Source organism: Vanellus vanellus (genome assembly GCF_965231255.1).
Source record: "Vanellus vanellus genome assembly, chromosome: 2".
NCBI lineage: Eukaryota > Metazoa > Chordata > Aves > Charadriiformes > Charadriidae > Vanellus > Vanellus vanellus.
The window spans coordinates 29,168,109-29,189,360 of record NC_138906.1 but is presented as its reverse complement, the minus strand read 5'-3'; the positions used below and the strand labels follow the sequence as shown (position 1 = coordinate 29,189,360).

The following is a 21,252-nucleotide window of genomic DNA, read 5'->3' as shown; positions in this document are numbered from 1 at the left end:
GATCAGAGCTGGAGTCTACTTCTCATGCATAGGGCACTTCAATGCATTTTCCTTTCTAAAGCCTAAAAATATCCTTTTAACAGCTTCTTAAAAGGTCCTTTTGAAATTCTACTCGCAGACCACACTTACTGCAGACAGTCTGCATAACCTGAAGAACTTTATGCACAGCACTGCAGTTTTACACTAAGTCCACTAAAGCCAGTATGAAAGCGCACTGCATGCAAAGTACTACTAATGGCTCTCTTGAACTATGTGTGGAGAATTAAGGTTTGTATTAGCGCTTCACAGAGCATCCTCAGAGATTAATTTCATTTATTTTACCATATTCAAAGGCAAAAAGGCCAAACTGTCCCAATAGTGAACTTCAGGTAGGCATCAAAATCCCTTTTTACCTAATAGCATCTATTCTTCAAAACCAAGTTTTGCACAGCAAAATCTTAACTCCTCAGTAAATGCTTCCAAAGGTGTAAGCTTTGCAAGCGCTCTCTCTCCCAAAGCCAAATAAAGCAGATTTAAGGCAACCACATGCAGGTGTCTGAGCTCTTCACACCATACACGGTACAACGCGGGGCAGACCGCCAGAGACGGGACTTGCGTTGATGGCTGCAACTTGCCCTTCCTTGTCCAGCAACGCCTCCCGGCGCCGCCTTTTCCTCACAGCGCTCCGGGGGAGGCGGCAGACCCCGCATTTCTCGGCCTGCGAGTTGGTTCCCGCCCCGCCGTGGGGCCCCCCGAGCCCGGGCCGCAGGGAAAGGCCGCGGTGCGGGTCGGGCTGGGCCGGGCCGGGCCTCGCCTCACCTCACCGGCCTGGCGTAGCGAAGAGAGGCCGCGAACCGCGGCCCGACCGTGGGAGGCCCCGCCGCGACCGGATGGCGGAGTGTGGGGAGGTGCATGATGAAACTTCGCGGCGGGTTTCAACAGCAGGAGGCGGCGGGGGAGGAGCCGGCACCGGCGGGAGCCGCCTTCTTCATCACCCGCCGCGGCGAGGACGGCGGCTCTTCTTGCGCTGGCGGCCAGGACCGGGTGAGGCAGCCGGGGCGGGCGGTGGCTTCTGGGCCGCGGGGCTGCGCTGGGCCGGGGATGGATGCTGGTGGGCCCAGCCCAGCCGCGCCGGGCGGCCTCCGGTCTGAGCCGCCCGTAGGAGCCGGCCTGCCGCCGCTCCTCCCGGCGCCCTCGCCCCGCCGGCGTGCGGTGCCCCGGCTTGTGAGCGGGGAAGGCGGCGGGCCCGGGGTGTGCCGCGGCCGCCGGGGGAAGGGGTGGCCGTGTGGAGGGGAGCCCGGGGGTCGCGGGCGGGCGGGCGAGGAGGGAACCCGCCCCGGGTGGCTGCGGTCCCCTGATAGAAGAGCCGGAGCCCCCTCAGCTGGATGGAAAGCCCCGCTCCATGTGCTGTGGCCGAGCTCCGCAGCGCCATCGCTTGTCCAGATGGCAAAGGTGTGGAGGGAGCGATGCCGCTGCAGGGCCGGGGTGCCCTTGGCATGCCTTCTCCAGCCCCAGTGCCCCTGGAGCTGTAGGCTTTGTGTCTCTCGGAACCCTAACCCTAATGGCAGCTTGGAGCTGAGGCTGAGGTCTCCAGCACCGTCACTTGACGTGTAGTTCCTCAGCCCACCTCTACCATTAGGGTTAGGGTTCAGAGCTGCACGGCAGCGCACCGACATCATTCCCTCCACACCTTTCCCATCTGGACGAGTGGTGGTACCGGGGAAGTACAGTCTAAAGCTACCCTCTTTCAGTTTGAAACCCTTGCCCCTTGTCCTGTCACTACAGGCCTTGGTAAAAAGTCTCTCTCCATCTTTCATATAAGGCCCCTTTACATACTGAAAGGCTGCAAACTGAAATGACTGTTAAAAGTTTTTGCTGAGTTTATCATAGGATCATAGAATAGTTTGGGCTGGAAGGGACCTGTCCTGGTTTGAGTGACACAGGACTAATTTCTCTTTTAATGCGTGGGAAGTCTGCACTTTTAGAAGACTAGTGTCTGAATTTGTGAAAAGATTTACTTTGTAGCCAGCTATGGTGTGTGGGTTTCAAGGTCTCAGTGTTTTTCAAGCTTGCCAGGGGCGGGGACAAGGAGGAGTGAGACCTGAGCACTTGACCCAAGCTGGCCAACAGGAATATTGCATACCATGAACATCACGTTTAATATAAATTAGAAAGTTTGCTGTGAAATTCTCTCTCTCTCTTGATGGCGGTGATTCAGAGAACTTCTTGCCCCAGTGCGGGACCCCTGAACCCTTCCTTTCCTCCTGAAGCCATAGTGCTCGCAGTGTCCGACATTTGCTGTCCACTGCTGGGAGTGCACAGCTTCTGACTGATAGAACTGGCTGAGTATAATCCTTGTATATTTTGTATTGGCTTCGGGATCAATATTGGTTCTTTAGTATTATTAATGTTAATCATCTAGTCTTATTCTATTAAATCTTTTCAACCCCCGGGTTTCCTTGTTTTTTGCCAGTTCCTCTTCCTGGGTGGGGAGGGGGTCATTGGGTGATACGGTAATTTTCTCATGACAATAAATTGTTGTGGGTTTCTCAAACTATAACAGGACCTTAAAAGGTCATCTAGTCTAACCCCCCCCACTAGATGAAGTTGCTCAGAGCCCCGTCCAACCTGACCTTGAATGTTTCCAGGGATGGAAACCTCTCTTGGGCAACCTGTTCCAGTGTTTCACCGCCCTTGCCATAAAACATTTCTTCCTTATGTCTAGGGTAAATCTTCCCTCTTTTAGTTTAAAGCCATTACCCATTGTCCTATTGCAACAGACCCTGCTAAAAAGTCTGTCCCCATCTTTCTTATAAGCCCTCCTTAAGTACTGAAAGGCCACAATAAGGTCTCCCCAGAGCCTTCTCTTCTCCAGGTTGAATAACCCCAACTCTCTCAGCCTGTCCTCAATAGAAAAGGTGTTCCATCCCTCTGATCGTTTTTGCGGCCCTCCTCAGGACCCGCTCCAACAGGTTCATGTCTTTCCTGTGCTGAGAGCCCCAGAGCTGGACACAGTACTCCAGGTGGGGTCTCACAAGAGTGGAGCAGAGGGGCAGAATCACCTCCCTCGACCTGCTAGTCATGCTGCTTTTGGTGCGGCCCAGGATGCGGTTGGCCGCCTGGGCTGCGAGCGTGCATTGTTGGCTCATGTCCAGCTTTTCATCCACCAGTACCCCCAAGTCCTTCTTGGCAGGGCTGCTCTCAATCTTTTCATCTCCCAGTCTGTATTGATACCCTGGGTTACTCTGACCCAGGTGCAGGACCCTGCACTTGGCCTTGTTGAACCTCATGAGATTCACACAGGCCCACTTCTCAAGTCTCTCCAGGTCCTCCTGGATGGCATCCCTTCTCTCAGGTGCGGTGTTGTCCACAGACTTGCTGAGGGTGTACTTGATCCTAGTCTTTGTCATTGATGAAGATGTAGAACAGTACTGCTTCCGATATGGACCCCTAAGGGACACCACTTGTCACCGGTCTCCATCTGGATATTGAGCCGTTGACCACTACTCTCTGGATGTGACCATCCAACCAATTCCTTATCCACCAAAGAGTCCACCCATCAAATCCATGTATCTCCAATTTAGAGAGAAGGATGTTGTGGGGGACCGTGTCAGAGGCCTTACAGAATTCAAGATAGACCACATCCATAGCTCTTTCCTTGTCCGCTGATGTAGTTACTCCAACACAGAAGGCCATGAGGTAGTTACTCCAACACAGAAGGCCATGAGGTTGGTCAGGCAGAAATTGCCCTTGGTGAAGCCAAGCTGGCTGTCTCGAATCACCTCCCTGTTCTCCATGTGCCTTAGCAAATCTTCTAGGAGGATCTGTTCCGTGATCTTCCCAGGCACAGAGGTGAGGCCGACAGGTTGGTAGTTCCCAGGGTTCTCCTTTCTACCTTTTTTAAAAATAGGTGCAATGTTTCCCTTTTTCCGGTCACTTCACCTGACTGCCATAACTTTTCAAATATCATGGAGAGTGGCTTGGCAACTACATCAGCCAATTCCCTCAGGACTCTGGGATGTATCTCATCACGTCTCATAGACTTCTGTATATTCAGGTGCCACAGGTGGTCACGAACCAGATGTTCTCGTACAGTGGGAGGGACTTTTCTTACCCAAGCCCTGCCTTGTGGTCCATCCACTCAGGATGTGTGGGAAGAGAGGTTGCCAGTGAAGGCTTGAGGCAAAAAAAAAAAGTTGTTGAGTACCTCAGCCTTCTCCTCATCCATGTTACCAGTTTGCCAGTCTTGCTTATTGGGGGTGGTAAGCTTTCTTTGACCTTCCTTTTCTGGCTGACATACCTGTAGAAGCCCTCAATTAAGTCTTAACTTAGCCGTGCCCATCTCTTGCCTTCCTTTCCTGATTTCTTACACCTAGGAATCAAGAGCTCTTGCACTCTGTGGAAAGCGTCCTTAAAGATGTGCTGGCTCTGTTCTGCTCCCATGTCCCTGAGTGCAGTTTCTATGACGTTACTTCAACAGATCGTACCTGTTGGCCAGTAACAATTTATTCTCTTTTTGCTCTATAAAAACATCATAGACAACCTTGATGTACCTAAAGGTAAACTTAAGCCTACTTTCTTGCTGGCCACAGTTTGCCTATTGTATTTTGGGCAAACTGGGTTTTATCTCATGTAAGTAAAGTCTGCTATTCTCTTGATCAGTTCTCTTGATAGCTAAGCGATTAATAGTCTGCATTTGTTATCTGTGTCTTCTAGGTGTCAGCTCTTGCTTATAACGTTCATGTTTTTATTGAACAGGTTCTCCACTTTCAGGTAGATCAACAGCCTCACCATGTGCGGTATCTGGGCCCTGTTTGGGAGTGATGAATGCCTTTCTGTCCAGTGTCTAAGTGCCATGAAGATAGCGCACAGAGGTCCTGATGCGTTTCGTTTTGAGAATGTCAATGGATTCACCAACTGTTGTTTTGGTTTCCACCGCCTTGCGGTTGTTGATCAGTTATATGGCATGCAGCCTATCCGGGTGAAGAAATTCCCATATCTGTGGCTGTGTTACAATGGAGAAATCTACAATTTCAAGCAGGTAAGTGTTGTATGGATCATATGGTATTTCTCTTTTATTTATTTTTTTTTAATTTCAAAACTAGTGGATATTCAGAAAGCGTTTAAAACATGGTGGACTACAATATCAGAAATTTTTTAGAAAGTTATCAAATGACTAGTATTTAAGAAGAGGTAAATTATCTAGATGAGCTGTGTATCTATGGTGGCTTAGACTGTAACATACTTAGTCTTTAATATTGAAAAATCACTTTTTAATTGACAGGAAGGGGAACGTTTGTATCTTCAGGTTTGATCAGTTTAAAATAAAGATGCATTCTTCATTTTTCTCTTGGGGAGGGGAATTCCAAGCATCTTTCTCCCCCTCCTCTCTCTTCATAATGCAAATGCTTTTAGACTATCTTGCTCTTCAGTAATTTGGGGTCACTCTGCAAGCTGCAAGGTATTGCATTTTTATTTCTGTGTATCAGTCTAGATGGGATATGTCACTTATATTATATTAATGTGTAGCATGCATGCTTATATATTTACCTAGAAGCAACAAGCACTCGCAAGATGTTTACGGTAGGCAACCACAGTCCTTAGGTCTCTGCAGCTTAAGACAGGTGCTTTGTGGGGTTTTTGAGAGCCACCTATGCAAGTCGCTTGGGTACAAAACAAGCAGCAACTCTGCACTTGCTTCCTAAAGTGTCTGAATGTCCCTGATGGTGTGATACTGCTGCTGAACATTGTCCGTGTGCCTCAGTCCCTGTGCTGAGATCATAGATTCACAGAGTGCTAGGGGTTGGAAAGGACCTTTGGAGATCATCTAGTCCAACCTCCCTGCCAAAGCTGGTTCACCTAGAGCAGGTTGGATAGGATCGCGTCCAAGCAGATTTTGACTATCTCTGGAGAAGGAGACTCCACAACCTCTCTGGGCAGCCTGTTCCAGTGCTCTGTCACCCTCAAAATAAAGAAGTTTTTCCTCACATTCAGATGGAACTTCCTGTGTTCCAGTTTGTGCCTTTCACCCGTTGTCCTGTCGCTGGGCACCACTGAGAAAATCTGGCCCCATCCTCTTGACACCCGCCCTTTAGATATTTATAAGCATTGGTGAGATCCCCTCTCAGTCTTTTCTTCTCCAGGCTAAACAGACCCAGTTCTCTCAGCCTTTCCTCATAAGAGAGGTTCTCCAGTCTCCTGATCATCTTCATGGCCATCAGATGGACTCTCTCCAGTAGTCCCTGTCCTTCTTGAACTGGGGAGCCCAGAACTGCACACAGTACTCCAGATGTGGCATTACCAGGGCAGAGTAGAGGGGGAGGATGACCTCCCTCGACCTGCTGGCCACACTCTTTTTAATGCACCCCAATGATGTCCATACCGCCTGTGTTACTTGTAAAGGGAAGTGATTCAGATCATCCAAATTTGCCATATAAAGCAACTAACAGTTCTGACGGTTTCTGAATCATGCTGAAACTGAATGCGGAAAATGAATCATAAACTGAGCGTGGTAGTATCATAAACGTATGAATAATCTGAAATGTCTTAGTACTTCTAACATCACACTTTTGAAGTCAGAATCAGGCTGCTGTTAGTGATGTCGGTCGTATCAGTAACATCATTGGGACGTTTTTTTCCAGCCTTTAAGTATCTGGCTGTTTGAAACGTGAGATACGCTTTGCCCTGCAGTCGGTGTGAAATGTATTGTACCAACAGTCTGCAATACTCACTGCTTTGCGTTGTGTTTTTTCTGCTGTTGAAAGCAGTAAGAATTACTCTCAGTTATGCTATGCACACAACCCTAAGGGGAATTTAATTATGCAAAACTTGCATTGCCATCAGCAGGAATTCGTTCAGTTATTCTAACTACTTTATGTGCCCTCTTTTTATAAAGAGATTTTGGGTGAAACCTACCTAGGAAAGGATCACTGGTGAAACAAGCGTCTTGTTTAGGGCAATGACTTAGTTATTTTAATATTAATTTTGTCCCATAAATAACAATTAAAACCAAAGAACTTAAATTAAAATGCTAAAGCATTAGTTTTGTGGGGTTTCTTGGCTTTTTAGTGTTTTATTGAAACCCCCTCTTTCCCTGGGTCTGGTAGATATTGAAAGAACTTTAGGAGTAGCACCACAAGAAAATGAAGACTGCTTAAGTCTGACAGCTAATTTCTTCCTCCCCCACTCCATCTGCACAGGCAGAGTGGAAAGGTTAGTTTGAGGAATGGAGGGCGATTAGGCAGAAGGAAATTCTCTGTGCATAAAAAAAAAAACCACTGAGGAATTGCAGTGACTGCGTAAGTAAACCAAAGTTTATTTCTGAAGTACTTTACTGTACTTTACTCTGCAGAGGTATTACCAATGTGTATGTGTTTGGCGGGGGGGGGGGGGGGGGGGGGGGGGGGGGGGCATGAATTTAAATGTCATTATAATCTGATAAGAAACTGGCACGGAGGGCTTTGAGACTACAGTAAATGATGTCTTTGTTTCTGGTCCTGTTTGGAGTTGTTCTTTTAGAAGCGGTGGTTGCCTGCTTCTGCCATCGGTCTGTGGGAGGTGGGGAGGCACGTGCTTCTGAAGACCAGGGTCATGGGTTTGCAGTTTGATATCCTCAGATAGAAATGTATCCCTGAAAACTTGCCTTAATGTGAATTGCTTAAGACTGCAGAGTCAATCTACATTGTCTGAGAGATGATCCTGGATAATATTTTGAACACAAAAGTATAATTTTCTTCTTTGATGCTAGTGTTTATATAACTTTTGAACTGTGATTTTACAAAAAAAAACCCACCCTTAGTTTTCTTATTACACAATTACATGAATGGCATTGGTGGTTTCTTTTTTTCAGTTAATAAGCAGTCAATGTTTGCAAGTCCTTATTTGTGTTTTTATTTATATTTTTTCTTAGTTGCAGAAGCAATTTGGATTTGAATATCAAACGTTAGTGGATGGTGAGGTTATCCTTCATCTTTACAACAGAGGAGGAATAGAACAAACAGCATCCATGCTAGATGGTGTATTTGCTTTCATCCTTCTGGACACTGCAAACAGAAAAGTGTTTCTGGCGAGAGATACCTATGGAGTCAGACCACTGTTTAAGGTGCTGACTGATGATGGATTTTTGGGTGTCTGTTCTGAGGCAAAAGGTAAAAACAGTTGTGTTTAGTGCCTAAATAATTGTAGGTGGTGTTGTCTGAGACAAATTTCTTTGTCAGGCTTTTCCTTTAAGTGTGAAAAGAAAGTGGACTGTAAGTTCAGTAATAAATGAACTATATTTAGTCATATAAGAACTACATATTATTAGAACAAAACCCACAGACAGTAAACCTCTAAGATGTTTAATTGTCCTTAATATATCTAAAATAACTTGCTTATTTAATTTTATAATTCTTTGTGTTCTGGAATCATAGCAGTATTGAGCCCAAGATGTTTTATGTTACCCCAAAGTTAAATATAGTCTATAAAGTTAGGCTAGATTTATGCTATGATAAATTATATTAGAATTTGTTCCTGGTGTTCCATGGTGAACTGAGGAATAATGCCACAATAGCTGCTAATCTGTAAAAGCCAAGAATTTTAAAACCCTACTAAAATTTCCTGCAGCATTGGGTAATTGTCTAGTGACACTTATTTTATGACTGTTTTTCTCCTTTGAGATGACACATTCACCAACTCTTTTTTTCTTTTTCTTTTTTTTTTTTTTTTAATTTCTAGTTATCTCTAGTCTTGACAGTTGCAGAAAAAAAATCCAAACAGTGCCAAAAGGGAGTTTATTGCCTAAAATGCACTGTGGCTAAAATTAACTTTCACGATTACTTGTTTCTCTCCCATTTACGGTATATCAGTTTTATTATTAGACTCCAACGTAGGCTGACTCCTCTAATAGTAGTACTAAGTACTAGTACTAAGAGCTGTACCATCTCTGCTTCTTGGGAAGGAAGAAGGGAACTGTGTCCCACAGTGAATTACTGGTCCCTGTCTAACAGCAATTCAGTATCTCTTTTGTGGAGTTCCTTGAGAGGCATCCAGGTGACCAGTAGGTGCAAAACATCCTCTTTCACATGAGGAATGGACATGAGGTTTTGGCTACAAGTCTGATCCTTGGTGTTCATTAGCAGTGGTGTAGATCCACCTGGAACCAATGAGTTATGAAATCGCTAAATCCATTTCAATTAAGCGGTCACTTCAATGATGTAGTTTTATTACAAACCCCTTGTTAGCTTGACTACTCTTAATTTTAAACACAAAATCAGTTATTAACTGTCATTTGAATTCTCATAAGCATATCACACCTTGACCTGGTTGTCATGTAGTCAGTTAGAAAAGTGCTGCTCTTAATGCTCATGAGAATAAATTGCTACTTACCAATTAGTAAAACTCGCTGGCTTCCTTTCTTATCTATCTGCCTCAGCTTGCAATGGCTCAGATCCGTGTGAGCAACCTGCCAGAAGCAGAATCATGCTCCAGCCAGGGCAGACACAGACTCAAAATGATACTTTTTAATACCAAATTAAGGATCTGGAGAAAATATTTGTATATGGTTTTAGTACAGAGGCTTTTGAGTGAGGTATAACTTAACCATCATAGGTTAAAAACTCTGCCTTTTTTTCCCCATTTTATCTGTAGGACTTATCAACTTAAAGCATTCAACATCCTTATGTTCGAAAGTGGAACCATTTCTCCCGGGTCATTATGAAGTGTTGGATTTGAAGCCCTCTGGCAAGGTTGCATCAGTAGAATTAGTAAAATTTCATAGCTATAGAGATGAACCACTCCATGCTGCGTGTGATACAGTGGAAACTCTGCCTTCAGGTAGTACAGCAAAGCATTTTCTGCTTATTCCATTAAAAAATTACAAGCTTTGAATATAAAATTTGCATTGCTTGGTTTAAAAAATTGCCATTTAAAAAAAAAGTAGAAGAACATTTATAATGTAGGAACTTGAGAATTGTTTTTGTAGGCAGTCATGTACAAAGATGTTTGAACTTGCCTGCACTCCTTATCAAAGGAAATTCAGACAAATATCTTTGTTTTCCTAATTGCATAATCCAGCAAAGTCTAAGTAACACTTTGTGGGGTTTGGTTTTTTTTCCCTCTTCTTTTCTGGACAGGCTTTGATCTTGAAACAGTGAAAAGCAACATCCGTATTCTGTTTGAAAATGCTGTTAGAAAACGTTTGATGGCTCACAGAAGGATTGGTTGTCTTTTGTCAGGTAAGTAGCAAGAATCACAATTCTTGTGTCTTTTGCCCATAACCTACCAGTTAGAGGAAAGTATGCTGGCTGTTCTGCTGTGGTGTACCTGAAGTGATCTGAGTTACACAGAACTTGTTAGTTTGTGATAAAGTTTTCAAGTTTATAAGTATCTTGAAAGTGTTGCGCTTTTAAAGTTTACTCTGGGATGGTGTGCTGGCTTACTGAGACACTGACAGTTTTTGACTAAGAAAGAAATACAATGCTTTTATTGAAAAATCACCCAGTATACTCCTAAACATATAAAATTTATGCTTAGGTTGGTGACTGAAAAGAAAATGTAATTATTACATTCACTGTGCACTGAGTGAACATAGAAAAAGGCCTTGGCATGTTCAGTTCACAGGAGGAACTGAAGTTCTTACTTGTCACTTTCTTTGCTTAAGTCTCCATCCTAGACAGCCATTGATTTGCCAAATTACAGGGGAGCACCTGGGCCAAAGTTATTTGTTACACTCTTTTTTTTCAGGTGAGGTAATAGTTTGTGGTATAGGAAGTTGTTCATTGAACTGGCTGATCAGTGTTGTGATCTGATGGTTACAGATCAGTATTGTAGACACTCACACAAGTGAGGCTTTGTAGCCATGGGACTGACGTCTTATTTACTGCGTTTTTGTAGCACTTTGTACTTGTGGTTAGAGTTCTGACATGCTGTTCACGCATGCATTGAAAATCAGTAATTACACTCATTTGTCATGAACACTATTAAATGTGCATTTGAATGGGAGAGAACTGACTAGGAGATACTGATGGACCATTTCCTTACTGTGGCATCATAAAAAGTAGGAGGGAGGTAAATGAAACAGAGACCTATGCAGAGTTGGAAGATCCCAGCCCCAGTATAAAGCCCATTCAAGCCCCAAATTTCAGATATCAAATTAGAAGGCAGTCAGCAGCTCCTCAGACGCACATGCAAAATGTATTAGTAGTAAAACTAACAAGTAGTAAATAAGTAAATTTACTACTAATAAGTAGTAAAACTAGCCTGTGCTGGTGTAATACCAAAGTATCTCAGTGCTTCACAATTTTGAGTATGCTCAGAGCGTCACTGTTGAAGAAGTGCTTTTGTTTCCAATCATAGTGGGAGTTCTGCAACTTCACAGTGAAAACTTGGGATTTGATTTCCCTGATTTCCGCATCCTAAGCTCTCAGTTTGATTTCTTTGCTCTCCTTTTCTGAGACTCTGTATGTGATTTCTACAGAAGGAGATTTTTTTAATTTTTTATTTTACAAGGTAGCATCCCCACGAAGGGGATCAGGGTGGGAATGGATGCTAATGCACTCAGCTGAAAAACCGCATGCAGACTGTAGAAAACAAAGAGAAGAGGATTTTGCCTCATGCTTGTCAGAACTGCAGGCAGGTCTGGGAGAACAGGTACTGTGTTTTGCTCCGTAATTCAAAGGGGAGCAGCAAGTAGAACTAGTCAAGGGTTAGCAGAACTAACTCATGAGAATAAGAAGGTGGAGACTTAGAGTACATCTTTTTGCATCTCTTAGTTTTATTTTTTGCTTTTCTTCCAAAGCGTTCAGATCCTTCCACTGTTCTCCTCTGAGATAGAAGAGGAAAAAAAGGAATGTCACTGGCGAACCTTTTCACTTTGAAGTGATGTTTATAAAATTAATTCCACTCAAAATGTGTGAAACACACTTTTGAAAAATGGTTGGGGAAGAGTGGAGTCCTTACACTAAATGTTCTGTTCTTTTACTTAGTTTTTTTTTTATTCAAACAGCAAACCAAAAAAAGAAATTACATAGTTCTGTCAGTAGAGTATCAAATGTGCAGGTAAGAAGAGGGTAGAGAGCAGTTTTGAAATGGAGAATAAATCCTGTTATAGCAGAGTTGAGAATGGGCGTGTTTTCAGAACACTTTCTGTGTATCTTAAAGAAGGATTTCCACTGGTGCTTCTGACACCAAAAGTACTGACAAGTCTTGATAAAGGTGTTCCACTAAAGTTGCCTGATTCTCTTATTAAGCAGAGGTAAATGTGCACTTGTACAAGAAGTACCTTGGATTCACATGATTTAATAATGAAGCCCACTCATGAGATTCCACTATCTAGATTCACTGTCCTTAAGGGGAAATAAAAACCCAGTCAAACACCTAACCAAATGATTTGTTTTGTTGGCAGGGGGCTTAGATTCCAGCTTGGTTGCAGCTGTTCTTCTGAAACTGATGAAAGAAATCAACGTCAATTATCCATTACAAACCTTTGCAATTGGAATGGAAAACAGTCCCGACTTACTGGCTGCCAGAAAGGTACAGTAAGTGTTGCTTTCAGTTTGTTCTGAGCTGCTGGAATGCTAAACAGTGTATATTAATGGTGCTAATTTCATGGTATGGTATTAATAGTAATACTGAATATTCATGTATTGCTATGAAGTAGATCAGTTTGCATTAAATCATTTAGTACAACATTTGCTGCTTAGTTAAATCTTATGAAAGAGCCTTACCTATTTTCACTTGTTTTTGGAAGACTTTCATGACAGGCTCCCATTGCATTGTTACCAAAAGGATGGTACTTCGGAGTTGTCTCAATTCTGCCTCTGGGTTTTATGGTAAATCTCCACGCTATGGTCCTGTGTTATGGCATTTGTATAATGGTAAACATTGTGAGTTAATTGTCATTTTACTGCATTAAGAGCCTTGTACAAACTGTTTGGCATCTGAGGTATCCTCTAGGTATCCAGACTGTCATGGCTTTTGAGCTGCTTTTTCTCTTCAGGGCAGATATCCAGAGTATTTAGAGCCTCTACAGATTCTGCTATTCTTTGGGCAAGCAGCTGGATGGTCTGCTGTAATCATGATTGAACGCTGTAATTAGGGAGACTATGTTCCCACTGGTGAATGTGCCACTGCAAGTCAGAGGGGCTGCTACAGTATTGTTTTTTCTTGGCCTAGTGTCATATAATTCTCATTGTGGCAGAAGGGAGCTGGTGCTTTCACTGGTGTGTGTGTTTTAAACAATGTATGTTTAAAAAAATGTTTTAATTGAAAAGCAATACATTATTGTGACCTTTTACAAACAGGTGGCAACACATATAGGCAGTGAACATCATGAAGTAATATTTAATTCTGAAGAGGGGATTCAGGCAATAGAGGAGGTTATCTTCTCCTTGGAAACCTATGATATAACAACAGTAAGAGCTTCAATTGGTAAGAATTTTTAATAGCAACTTTTGCTTTATATCACCTAAATAAAATTTTATGCAAAATCATGTAGTTAGCTACTAGATCCTTTACCTGTCACAGAACCTGGGAACTATGACTCCCAAGTTCTGCTCCCCAGTCTTGTCTGTGATACTACACTGAGGCAAAACCAGTTATTAGTTTCAAAGTCAATGACTGTAGAAAACAACTCTAAAGAGCTGTTCCTGAAGCTTTGGGATGAAAAACAAAGTTGTATGAAGAAGAAACGTAAAGTCTACAGGTCTAGGTGTTCTGCTCTGATAAGTATGAACCTTGGAGGAATGGGGAAAATTTATAGGTTATCTGTGTACTGAATGTTATGATAGCAAAACAGTTCTGATTACCCTATTCCGTGCATAATTTTAATACTAAAGTATTTCTTTTCACCCTATAGTAACACATGTGCGTTCACACCAGTTAGCTTCTTGTAATACATGTTTGATTCTGAGAAATGGAGGAAGTCACCATCAGCTTCTTATAGAGGGTTGCTAACCTGATAAGAATGAAAAACCCTAATCCAATGTGACCTTCTGAGTAATGCCAGCTATGACCTCTTACCCAGTTAATCTTGTGTCATCCTAAAACATTGTAAAGAATTTAATAAGCCAAATAGGCAACACAGTTTTGAAAACTGGGTTCCCTGAGTGGAATTTGGTACGTGAAGCTAGGACTTTGCAATGGGAAATATTGAAAGCGTTTCTTTAAGAAATAAAGCCAACTCTTCATCTGTTATCTTTTTTTGTGAGTGCTGCTTAGTATGAGAAATAATGAACTAGGTCCTTTTCATTAGATCTCTAATACTTTTGTTATAAAACCATATTGTTTGGAAAGATGTAATAAGGGGAAGGCATAATTCTGATTAATTCATAATTCTTTTCAAAAAAAGATTGAACAAAGGGCTTTATCCAGTTCAGCCCACAGTGGCTGAGCATTAACTTCTGCTGGTAGTTTTGTTCTCCAAAGCTAGAAGGTTTGTTCAGGACTGTGCTGGAATTAATCGTGTGCTTAATTTTGAACTGAGTCAGAACAACTCCTGTATGTGTTCCCACGGGAATCCTCCAGCAATCCTAGGATCACAGACACACACACCTTTCTGATATTTTGAGGGCTAAGTGTAAGTACACGGTTTAGATATATTTGCAGCACTTAGTTTGTGTGGCTGTTGATAGCTTTGAATAACAAGATGATGTTATTTTAGCACATTGCAGTTGTTTGCTGCAAGGAGTTGGTTGCTAGAAGAAAGTAGCATATGAGAGAAACTTCTAAAATGCTAAATTTAATACTTTATTAGCTGTTTTTAGCATCATACATGTAGCTGTATTTTAATAACTGTATACTTTTTTTTTAAGGTATGTATCTTGTCTCCAAATATATACGAAAGAAAACAGACAGCGTGGTCATTTTTTCAGGAGAAGGATCAGATGAGCTGACACAAGGATATATATATTTCCATAAGGTAAATATACTTCCTATACAGAAATTTTGCCCTTGAGCTGCTTATTCTCCCCTTCAACAGAAAATCTCTGAGATTTCAAGGTGTGGTGTTTAAAAGTTGTCATAGCTGTATATTTGTTGAGACTTTCTCCTGAGGTGGCATAAAATGGAAGGGATTTAATTTAGTCACCTAAAAAATAACTTTTTTAAACTTCAGAAATTCCTGAGACTTAATTCTTGTATGTAGTCTTTGCTAGTTCTGAGATCGCTTGGTGATCGCTACAACTCAAACACAGGACAGCACGTAATGGTTCCCTCAGTGCAGCTGTATTATGTCTGTGTGCTACACTCTTGTATCTGGTTACAGGCCCCGTCTCCTGAAGAAGCTGCAGAAGAAAGTGAGAGGCTTCTGAAGGAGCTCTACCTGTTTGATGTACTTCGTGCGGACAGAACTACTGCAGCACACGGGTAAAACATAGTCTTTTGGATGCTGAGGACTCATGTGGTTTAAAAGCCTAAGACGATCTTGAAAGTTCTGCTGCTGTTGAGGAAATTACAACAGTTAATTGTTGACTTGTTGTTACTGTTTGAATCACTAAGTGATTCAGAGTATTGTGATGCAGGATGATTTTATTCCTACTGTCCTACTCTGCTTGAGCTCTGTATCTTATTATAACTTGAGACACCATCTACTTTGGCAGAACAGGCATCGCTAATGTTCTGGGTGTGCACAGGCACTCGGGTCCCTGTGCTCTGAATGGATGGGAAGCACGGCATGAGGGCTAGCAGCCTACAGGGCAGGCAAATCTGGTCTTCAGAGTACTCATCAATCACAGTTCTATTCTAAACACTCCTAGACAAACTTGCTATTGCGATTGCTATGAACAACGTTTTACCAAAGAAAGTTTTAGCGGATGAGCAAAGACAGTGGGCTTGGGTGCTGTTTCTGAACAGCAAGATAGAGAAGGAATGAAACTGTGACCCTAATTGCATCTGCTTACAGTACCTCTTGATTAATTGCATCTGCTTAGAGCAGCTCTTGATCCTGAAGCAAATGACTGCTGGGGATTTGTGTGCCGAGATGGAATTGAAATTGTGAAGGAATTTTGAGCAACAGTAAACCACACTGCAAAATTTAATGTGGTCTTCTGTGACTGTAAGGCCTGCTGTGTTGCCAACTGATGCAGGAAATATCTTTTGTTTGGGATTATACTCGTCTTCATAGAAGCAGTGAATTAGAAATATAAATATGCAGAGTTATGGAGGCAAGGCAAAGTTGTATTTGACTTCGTTTGTTTTGAGGTTTAGACAAAGAGGAATTCTTGAATCTGATAATCAGCATGCGTATGAAGAATTAAAAAAACATACTGAAAGAGAAAAGAATGTGCATTGAGTTGGGTAGCTGACTGTAATAAAGAGATGTTAGGACACAGTCTGTGTGACTTAAGGAATCACCAAATTGTACAGTGCAGAAAATAGCATTATTTTACTAAAGAAATACATTAATTAAAAGGAGAATATTGTTGGGAAGCTGGCTATAGATGAGAAAAAGATGGTACCTTTGGCAAAGCAAACAACTTACCTATCAGGAAACTTGCGTTGTATGTTGGTCCTGCCACAAAATGGCTTGCCTAGGCTTTTATAACCTTATGTTTCTCTTTACTGTATAAAAGATGGACAGCATGGAGGAGACCTGCCATTTAGCCTCATAATTTGTTTTGTCCTGAAAAGTTGGACGACATATTCAAGGCTGTTTAATATCACACTCTGGCTTCTCTTCTTTGGACACTTGCCATTTCTTGGAGAAGCTGGGGTCAGCTTCACAGCACTTCTGGGAAGAAAGAACCCTTGTATTATCAAATTAAGACTGAATTTAACATGTTCAGATTTATGGAGAAAAGGGAGAGGAATTAAGAATAGAGACAATAGAAAGCAAATGATGAAAGTGTCTTTGTCCGTCAGAAAAAATTAGCTATAGGGAAAGACTTGCGATGTAAATCTTGTCAGTTTACGTGGAAACTGAGCCTCGGTACTTGATTGCTGAATGCTTGGGCTTTTTTTTTTTTTTTTTTTTTTGTAAGGTGTGCATTACCTGAAGTAGTTGAAGCTTTTTATCAGAGGAGTAGCTACAGAGACAATGAAATTACTAGAATACAGGATAACATATCCATTTGACTTTGACTGGGCTGGGCAACATAATGTCTCTTGAGGAAACACACTGAGAGGGGTTCTTCCTGCTGAAGACACAGTTACTGTAATTTTATTTGTTGCCTTCAGTGTCCTTAGAATCCATGGTATGCATAGAGAACGTAAGCAGGAAGACTTTGTACATGTATATCTGTCACTGGTATTGAAGAGAACTTGTCCAAATGCTGCAGGATTAGTAGGCAGTAGCATAATGGTGTCCATGTGGGCTCCTTCTCGTTGTTTCTTGAAAACACAAAGAAATGTGGGTTTCAGAAATCACAGCAGAAATCCTTGCTTGGTTCCATGACATCTTTACAAATGCTGATGCAAATCCAAGTGAGCAACTTGGTAGTTCTCCGGGGGCAACAGGATTTTTTTTTTCAATGTGTTTTTGCTTACGTGGAACAACTGTTGTTGAATTTAAAGACTACAGCTGGGCAGGATTTGCATTGTACTAGAAGCTGTCCAGCAGATGGCATCATAAGTTGTCAAGATCTTTATTAAATCTGTGCAGACCATATACTTAACTTTCCAAATTGATGAATTAAATGTAGATAGTCATGAATATACAAGTGAAATTTCTTCTAAGTAAAAGTAGAAAATCTTGTGTTTATGTGAAAGACAGGGAAGGCTTAACTGTTGTGGAATTTGTAAGCAGATTACTTGTTGGATTAATTCAGTATCTTTTCTGTTTCTTTCCCTTTTTTAGTCTTGAACTGAGAGTCCCATTTTTGGATCATCGCTTTACTTCTTATTATTTATCTCTACCAGCAGAACTGCGAATCCCAAAGGTATGTAAAACTAGGGTTGGACCCTACTGTAAGCTTACAAACACCGTTTTGAAGCATGACCAAATTGCTGAATTCAATGGTTAAGTCCTCTTCCCAAAGTCAAGCATGCTCTTAAATATTTTGCTGGATTGTTGAACTACTGGGAACCCTTTTCCCACCAGACCTTCTGAAAGGAAACCTTTTCTTAAGTTTCTAAAGCCAGCTCTTTGTATTGCAGTTCCTGAGACTCATGACATTGTTTGTTGTTCTTCAAACAGAATGGAATTGAAAAATATCTTTTAAGACAGTCCTTTGAAGATTCCAACTTGCTTCCCAAAGAAATACTCTGGAGACCCAAAGAAGCTTTCAGTGATGGTATAGCATCAGTAAAGAAATCCTGGTTTTCTATTCTTCAGGACTATATTGATCAACAGGTACAATACCACTTTTTTTTTTTTTGTCTTTCACATTTAAGTGTATTAGATATGGCTGCCAAGGGGAGGCAGCTTACGTGCTTAGCTGGGAGAATAAATCTATGTATGACAGTAACTTGAGCTTCATGGTGGAGGAGCAAGATAAACTTTAATCAACGGTCTTCTAGCTATATGAGTTGGTTAAAGGCATTTGAAAGAATGACAGAAAGAAATGCTAGAGTCTAACAGAAATGACTGTGCAAGGAAATGAACATAATTTAAGTATCTGGATTGCAAATCAGGTTGTGTGTCGGCAAACAATTTCTGGGTTACACGCAAAGCAGCTGCTTCAGCTGAAGGCACTTGCATGAACTTACTCTGCAGCTGAGTAAAAGCGTAATGACTTTATAATGTCCTTTCTTGTTTATGTCATTTGTTTTTCCCAGCCATGCCTACCTAAGCCCTTTTGCTTTTTAAAGCCTCTGCTTGCACTTCTAACCAATAAAGACTTACAGCACTTTGGCTTTGGACAAAGGATAATCATCTCTGGTGTACAGAGGTAGTTTAATAATCGAGAGGAAGGAATAACACCCAATTTACACCAGAGCTCTGTTATACCGAAATATGTGTAGTTGAGCCTGTGGACAGGTGCTTGTTTGTCCTGTCACCAACTGCTTGTTTCCCATTTCTTTCTCTATATCCACAGGCAAGAAAGTAGTTGGGTCAGGCAACAGTGGTGTGCTGCCTGTACTGAGCCTGGATTGGTGCAGTAGGGGCAAATTTATTTCATGGCAGGGAGGAGTTAGACAGCATGTTGGCAGTGGAAGCTAGCTGCTTTAGAAATTGCCTTAAGTTGTTTTAAGTTGTTCTGGTTGATTCACAGCAAAGAGAAGGATAGGAAAGTTTTTGTGAGCGTACTAACAAAGGGGATTGTAACCCAAAGAGAGAAGGGCTTCACATATAATGCAGAGAGAAATATTCACAGCACTGGAAATCTAGTCATGTATTCATAAAGATCAAGGGAGCCTATGACAAAAATTCACCTGTCACAAACCTCTGCCTCTAGAGTAGACTTTTTTTTTTAAACCTGTGGTCCCCTTCAGTGGTTGGTGAATCCTTGTATGTCTTTAAGGCACAGCAAATTGACTTGTTAAATGTATTTGCAGCTTAACTTGGCTTTTTCTTATGTCTATAGGTTGATGACCTTCTGCTAGAGAAGGCAGCGGAGAAATACCCTTTCAATCCTCCTAAAACAAAAGAAAGTTATTACTACCGCCAGATCTTTGAAAAGCACTACCCAGGGCGAAGCAACTGGCTGCCCCACTACTGGATGCCGAGATGGGTTAAAGCTACTGATCCTTCTGCTCGCACGTTGAAACATTACAAGTCGGCTACCCAAGAATAGGCTGTTGAAATAATCTCCCAAATAGAAGTGCTGCAAGCAATTTGCATGCACTCTGCTTTAAAAAAACTAAACAAATTATGCAAACCTAAAGCTTAAATGGTCTTTAAGATGCATTTTGACAATGCTATTGGAAATAAGAGCTTTCTGTGGTTAATATACTACTAAAAATTCACCCTGCTGTACCAAAACTTTGTTATTCATGGGAAAATACTTTATGGACAAGGAACTATCTTATTTGGCAGCTCTGTTCCTTATGTGACCTTGATTGTATTCATTTGCCTTGCAGTCTTTTAATATGAGCTCTGTTTTGAGCACTTGAATAAGGCTAAGCGATGCAAACTGCTGCAGGCCCTCTAAGCAAAGGGGAGTTTGACGCTAGCTATTTAGTGATTTGTGTTCCTGGCTGTGGGATTTGGATAGTCTGTCTATATTATTATGTTCCGAATGTCTTTCTAAGAATTCCTAAGAACTTTGGTCTGGCTTTCAAAAGGTATTTAGATATTCATAGCTATGCAGAGATGCTTACTAGAGTTTATAATAGTGGTGGTGCTGGTTGTACTTAATTAAATTAATGGGAATCTTATTTGTTACTGTAAAGCCACCGGTTAGCTGTTTTGAATCTTGTAAATGTACTAGCAGTCTAAAGATATTGTGACTGTTATCAAAGAGCAGAACAGACAAGAGAATCTGAGTTATGTCCTTGTTTCTAACTCAAGGGCTTCAATTTTTAAATGCATTTATTATTTTTGAAAATAGAGTGTTAACCGGGTGATTTGTATCAGTCTGATGGAAGTTGCATGACTAAGTATTTTAAGAATTTTTTCACTCATTGTGAGAGTTTTTCCACCTGTATGGTGAAAAGGTAGACGGTGTTGCTGCTCAACTGCATGTGGCCAACTGTGTGGTGAACCAACCCTGTTAACCATAGCTTTTAATCAGACAAAGCATCGATGAAGACAATGGGATCAGACACCTTGCTTGGATAAATGGGGAAAAAGCTTCTTCAGAAACCTCAAGAACTTCTAATACCCTGCTGAAAAACACATGACTTTTTACCCAGGACAACTTTTTATTAACTACTTAGGCATGGGGGCTGCTTTTTTTAAGGTAACTTAAACATAAGGGTGGTCAAAAAAATATACGTGTGCTGCAGATTGACTTGATTAGCATCGTGCTCTTTATGAAGACAGAAGTCTAGTTGATTGTCCCTCTTGACTAGGAAACCAAAGCCAATTGTTACTTAAAAGATAATATATAAGCAATTCTGGTTTAAAATCTTCATAAAATGACTGATTGTCTATTTTTTACTCCTCCCTAATCCTGCATTTGAATCTCTATTCCAGAAACCTTACTGAACCTCTTGGTGGTATCATGGAGCACATGAACTGTCCAGCTGTGGCCAGTAGTGGGCCAGTATGGCCATATTTTGACGTAAACTTGCACATACTAGTCATTTACGAATATATGATGAGTAAGGTGATACCTTCCTGTAGCTTTCTACTTAAGGGCCATGTGCTTGTCTTTTTGGATTTCCTTGAAGCAGTAAAGTGTATTTTGACTTGGGAACAGAGCATAGAGTATATTGAATAGGTACTGATGTGTAAAGATAAGATTTACTACTCAC

At 41.6% G+C, this 21,252-nt stretch overlaps 1 protein-coding gene across 1 annotated transcript; it reads left to right on the top strand.

Moving 5' to 3' along the window:
- Positions 1 to 1,012: 1,012 nt before the first annotated feature.
- Positions 1,013 to 20,903, top strand: ASNS (asparagine synthetase (glutamine-hydrolyzing)). The gene is made up of 12 exons (XM_082499018.1): positions 1,013 to 1,023; positions 4,738 to 5,020; positions 7,889 to 8,126; positions 9,607 to 9,792; positions 10,092 to 10,193; positions 12,362 to 12,489; positions 13,260 to 13,386; positions 14,769 to 14,875; positions 15,221 to 15,321; positions 17,750 to 17,831; positions 18,089 to 18,244; positions 19,419 to 20,903. Exons 2-12 carry the CDS (start codon positions 4,772 to 4,774, stop codon positions 19,626 to 19,628), a joined length of 1,686 nt encoding a protein of 561 aa, XP_082355144.1. The 5' UTR covers positions 1,013 to 1,023; positions 4,738 to 4,771; the 3' UTR covers positions 19,629 to 20,903.
- Positions 20,904 to 21,252: the final 349 nt, after the last annotated feature.

Excerpts from the sequence above, each read along its gene's own strand:
- ASNS (XM_082499018.1), top strand. The coding sequence starts at position 4,772 with ATGTGCGGTATCTGGGCCCTGTTTGGGAGTGATGAATGCCTTTCTGTC. Across the intron at positions 12,490-13,259 it reads ACTTACTGGCTGCCAGAAAG|GTGGCAACACATATAGGCAG; the intron begins GTACAGTAAGTG and ends TTTTACAAACAG. Across the intron at positions 15,322-17,749 it reads AGAACTACTGCAGCACACGG|TCTTGAACTGAGAGTCCCAT; the intron begins GTAAAACATAGT and ends TCCCTTTTTTAG.